The sequence below is a fragment of the Grus americana genome, chromosome Z (assembly GCF_028858705.1).
Source record: "Grus americana isolate bGruAme1 chromosome Z, bGruAme1.mat, whole genome shotgun sequence".
NCBI classification, from domain to species: Eukaryota; Metazoa; Chordata; class Aves; order Gruiformes; family Gruidae; genus Grus; species Grus americana.
In genome coordinates, this window is record NC_072891.1 from 77,836,811 (window position 1) to 77,842,025 (window position 5,215).

The 5,215-nt window shown below is 47.5% G+C and overlaps 2 protein-coding genes across 2 annotated transcripts in view; one reads left to right on the forward strand and one right to left on the reverse strand.

Annotated features, from left to right (window-relative positions):
* Positions 1 to 1,831: 1,831 nt before the first annotated feature.
* MRPL50 (mitochondrial ribosomal protein L50) lies at positions 1,832 to 3,356 on the reverse strand. The gene is made up of 2 exons (XM_054810331.1): positions 3,215 to 3,356; positions 1,832 to 2,352 (listed from the first exon to the last, which is right to left on the reverse strand). Exons 1-2 carry the CDS (start codon positions 3,298 to 3,300, stop codon positions 1,962 to 1,964), a joined length of 477 nt encoding a protein of 158 aa, XP_054666306.1. The 5' UTR covers positions 3,301 to 3,356; the 3' UTR covers positions 1,832 to 1,961.
* A 131-nt stretch (positions 3,357 to 3,487) lies between these two features.
* The window catches only part of RNF20 (ring finger protein 20), a 63,907-nt gene continuing 62,179 nt past the window's right edge, over positions 3,488 to 5,215 (forward strand). The window contains exon 1 of the mRNA XM_054810324.1: positions 3,488 to 3,605. The gene's annotated coding sequence lies outside the window, so the exon portion shown is untranslated. The remainder of the gene's footprint in view (positions 3,606 to 5,215) is intronic.

Below are 5,215 nucleotides of genomic sequence, written 5' to 3' on the forward strand. Positions count from 1 at the left end.
GGCTCCGGGGAGACCTTACAGCAGCCTTCCAGTACCTGAAGGGGCCTACAGGAAAGCTGGTGAGGGACTGTTCATCAGGGAGTGTAGTGACAGGACAAGGGGTAATGGGTTTAAGGTGAAGGAGGGGAGATTTAGACTAGCTGTTAGAAAGAAATTCTTTACTGTTAGAGTGGTGAGGCACTGGAACAGGTTGCCCAGAGAGGTTGTGGATGCCCCATCCCCGGAAGTGTTTAAGACCAGGTTGGATGAGGCTTTAGGCAACATGGTCTAGTGGAGGGTGTCCCTGCCTGCAGCAGGGGTGTTGGAACTAGATGATCTTTGAGATCCCTTCCAACCCAAACCATTCTGTGATTCTGTGATTCTGATCACATTACATGAGCTATGAAAAGTTACATACTGGGAGAGAAGGGGGGGATGAGCAGAAAGTGCAACTTCCACTGAAACTGGGGTTTTTTTAGATGAGTACTAAGAGAAAACAAGGAGGTGCAAGTATCTCTCCTTTGATAGAGAGAAGACATAATTTCATGAAAAAAATACTTCCAGTTCCTTGCTCCCAAACAGCCTCTGAAGCAGACAAAGTGTCACCAATTTAGCTATTTATCACACTGTGTTCTTCCATAAGCTACAGGGAAGGGATTTGTGAACAGACACCTTCCACAGTGGCTAGTGAAACAATCCCAACTCCCTCATGTTCACTCAGCACACAGCAGTACACTTATATTATGCTTTAATTCCCCAGGACTCAAAAGGAGAAAAGAACGGCTTTCTTAAATTTCTTCAGAGCTATGAGAAGAAAGCAGCACTGGAGTAGTTCACTGAATAAAGAAACTGAGCACTGTAACACACAAAAGCAGCAGTTTCTAAGCATGCTTCAGATATTTGTATGCTAAAAGAAACCAGGGGAGCTAGGGTTCAGGAAAGCCACTGGTACAATCAGGATATTTATGGGAATGATCCAGAAGTATCAAACATACAGGACCTAACCTCACTGTAAATAACCCATTCTGTAGGAAACAAAGTGCCATGCATTTCTGAGACTGTTGTGTTTATTTTGTCCTCCTAACTTCACTGCTTGCCTCCTCTGATTAAAAGCAAACCCACATCATCAATTACATGGGAAGAAAAACTAACATATTAGCTATTACATGTTTTTCCATAGCTACAGTAAAACTAACATATAGCTAACATGTAAGAAAAAATAACTAGTAGCTATTAGAAGAAACAACAAAAGTTACAAATATAAAAATGGGGTCCTTTGACAGACATGGAAGAATTTTACAACCTTCCTTCATGGCGGCTATTTTTACAGGGCTGTTGGAGAGTTCACCATTAGCGAGTTAGATTTCAGAATTCCACTTGGCACTATCTCTGTAGAAATTTTGAGGAGAACAAGTGGTTTTATTCAAGACAGCACCTGTGATGGCTTTTAGAAACATAACTGTTGACAGGTTCTTCTTTTCAATCTCAAGGAAAAAAAAAAAAGAAAAAGAAAAGAAAAAAGATCCTGGCTTACCTCCCCTCTCCTTCCCCAGTTTGCTGGTTCCGGTAGTCTCAGGGGTGAGCCACACAGCACGCCTGACATCGCCCAACTGCACTGGCAAAAGCCATTTACACAGCTCAGAACCAGGCAAGAATTTACAAGGTGCAGGGAAGAAGCTGGGGAGTTCGTCACCCCTGTTTATCCCCACTGGACCCTGTAACTGCTGAGCAGCATGGTAAAGGCCAGAATGCATATATTAGTGCCACTACTGACTACACTGCATTGCTGTTTCACAGGGAGAACTTCTGCTCTTTTTTCTGTATGTAAGAAACAGAAACAATGAAACCTGAAGACAATTAAATGAACTTTTATTAGTGATATTTATACATTTGGTCAATACTACAATGAAAGGGCTCTTCTTCTGCTCTGCAGTCCCGCCTGAAGAACACAAGCAAAGCAAAGCAATGCTTTGTGGTGCAACTCACTGCTCCCAGATAATCTTCAGGTTTGGGGGTAGCTCTGCAGCACACAGTTCATCAAACTTGGACACATCCTTCACAGGAGTGCTATAGAAATTCAGGACATCCTCAGCACTGCGCATCAGGTGGAGCTGTGAATTGGGGACAGCATGACCAAGTTCTGCTGCCAGCTGAGCCAGGAGGCGATACTTTAACCTGTTTTCTTTGAGAGGTGTCTGCTGCCAAGTATCAGGAAGTGAGGGTCCAAAAATCTCCTTGACGTAAGACTCAAGGCAGCTCTGTATATTCTCTGGAGGAAGGTAGTTTCTGCTGCGTGGTGGGGGACATATCAGGCTGGGTTCAGTCTTCTCTTGATGAACTACTTTGTCTGCTTCTACTTCTTTCTCCTCCTTCCTGTTAACACCAGACAGAAGTATTTTCAGTCTCTGGGCTACTTAAGACTGAGTAAGAGCACATTTCTATTCAGAGTCTTTTAATATCGGACTCAATCTAGCCCACAGACGGTTTACACATCCCATGGACACAGCAGGTTTATTATGCATGCAAGAACAAAAGCCCACAGGCCAGACCTTTGCCATTCCCCCAAATGCTGCTTGCCACATAGCAATCACGTGCCTAGCTTATTTTATGGGTCTGGGTGTAAACAGAATTTAAGCAGGTTAGTGACTTATTTTCCCAGTTACAGCTCCATTTTCTAATGTGCTGTGAAAAAAGGGTAACAGAAAATAGCCACTACTATAGAAAAAAAATAGTGCCCATAGATAAAAAAAATATGAGCACTATTTTTAACTGCAAAATTGAAGCCTAACTCAAGTTATTTGACTTGCTCATACGCCACAATCTAGTCAACAACACAAGTATGGTTTCACCTAAAAAGTTACACAGAAACGACTATTTTTCACTCCCAGTGTAGTGTCGCCCCGAAACATCTCTTTTCCCACACCAGCAAGTTTCCTTACCAAGCAGGTAAGAGCATTAAAGACCCTGACTGCACCGTCACACCCGCCTGCCAGGGGACGCGACCTAGCACGCTCTCGACTGGTGCACGAACACCAACCACCGAGGACGGCCGGTCTGAATGACAAGCGAGTGTCCCGGCCGCGGCACAGCACCATCCCCAGCGGGGGCCTGCCCACACCCCCGGCCGGTCGCAGGCCCAGCACGGGAAGGCAGCGGGGAGAGGAGTCGAAAGCCGCCAGCGCCTGCCCGCCCCCGGCAGCCACCCCGAAAACACGGGGCGGTCCCCCGCCGTTACCTTAGGCCGCCCCAAAACGCCCTGCTTGCCGGAGCGCCGAGGCCCAGCCGCCGGCCCGCCACCCGCAGCGCGGACACCACCGCCATGGCCAGGGGACACCGAGCTTCTTCCCGGCAGCCGGCGGGAGAGTTACGTATTTCCGCCCCCCTCCCCGCAGTGCCTGACGGGAATTGTAGTCCTACCGCGCCACGGCTGAGGGGGCCGAGGTCGGTACCGGTCAGCCCCGAACCGTCCCCGCCCGCCGCCGCCCCCTCAGCCCGGGGAGAGGGGGGGGACGCGACTATCGCCTCACCTGCCTCATGCACCTCCACGGCGGGCACGGCACAGGCCGCGTCAGCAGGCGTGGGAAGGAGGTTTGGCAACAGAGCGTGTGGGACTAAAACAACATAAGGTAGGGACATATGTCGTCACCCGCTGCGACTTTAGCGATCGCTGTCTATTTTTGCCAGTCAAAAACTCTTGGCAGCTGTCTTTGGAGGTTTTCATCACGTCTTTGGGGTGTGACGGTTGCCAGTGCTGTCAGCCAGGCCGTTTTCTCAGGGAGATTCTTCTGTAGGCCACATTTCTAATCTGGGCACACAGTTACGTGAGAATAACACTTTCCCTATTTTTTAAAAGGATGTTCTTTTTTGTTGTTGTTGTTTTTGTTTTTAAGTGAGAAGTAACACTTCATCTGCCCTGTTTTGATTCATGGTAGTACATTCTGCAGATGTCTACTTGCTCCGGTCACAAACGCCTCTGTCAAAGAGAAACATAAGGAACCCCGGGCACAGCCGCCAGCTGTGTCAGGCACGCCACATGTGACAGATCTCCTGCAAAGGAACAGGAATTAATAAAGCTACAGCTTTAGTTGCATAAAGCATGAGAGGGTTTCTTTTGCCAGTTTGGAGGAACATTTTTTCCACTCTCAATTTTAAGAGAAGAGATCTCCCTGGACCAGTAGATCAGTAGGATGCTTCTCATCAGGAGCTGAGGTTTATTTGTACTCAGGTGCGTGGAGACTTACAGGACCACAACCAAACCAGAAAAGACGTGGTGTTCCTGACTCTGGTCGCGGCTTCTGTAGTGTTTTTTGGCAAGTCACTTGCTCTTCGTTCGTGGTTGAGGAGAGACTGCATGCATGCCTTAATTATGCAATGATTGGATCCACATGAAGGAGTTTAGTGGTGTGAAAGAGCGATTTTCCCTGTTTTCCCTTTCCTTGCTGGCAGGAGCAGTGGGTACCTGTGGCTGGGAGGAGCAGCCTGCAGAGCGGGGTGGCTCCAGGTGCGCAGGCTGGGTCCCAGGTGCCCCTGAAGGGAGGGCGGGGGTGTCTTCTGGGCTGTGTGGTCTCTGCTGGTTGCTGGGCTGTTCCAAGGTGTCACTAGCTGATTGGCGTAGCGTGTTGCTGGGTGAATGTTCTTGTATAACCTTAGGTCTGCTATTTTTCATAACATCTGTCTAACTGTGCTTTAGCTAGCAACGCTTACATCTCTAACAGGTACATAGCAACATACCAAAGGTCAAACTGTGGGCCTTCAACATCAGCCTAATTATTCAAGCTGTGCCAACAGGGTAGGCCAAGATGCCTTTCTGCGTGTTTTATGTAAATACTGTGGAAAATGCCACTGTAAAAGCACTTTGGAAAAATAGTCTTTGCACAGCACTAACTCAACCTGTGCACCCCTAACTCAGTGTATAGCAGCCTCATCGCATCAGCTATGATTCTTCAGAGGTACGAGAAGCTTCTGAAGGTAGTGTTATTTATCTGTGGCCTGAGTCCAGTACACTGGTCATCATATACATCTCTCAGGTTTTCTCAGTGTCTGTGAGACTTCAGTCAGCAGGATTAACATCTCCAGCTGTATCACTACTGGATTATCTCCCTTTGATCTCCTCAGGGTTTCCGAAGCTCACCAGCAGTAACACTTTGTGACTTAATCTTTGCATAGGCTACTGAAAACCATATATGTGGAAAGAGACTGTAAAGTTTATACGGAATAACGAATTGTGAGATAGAGA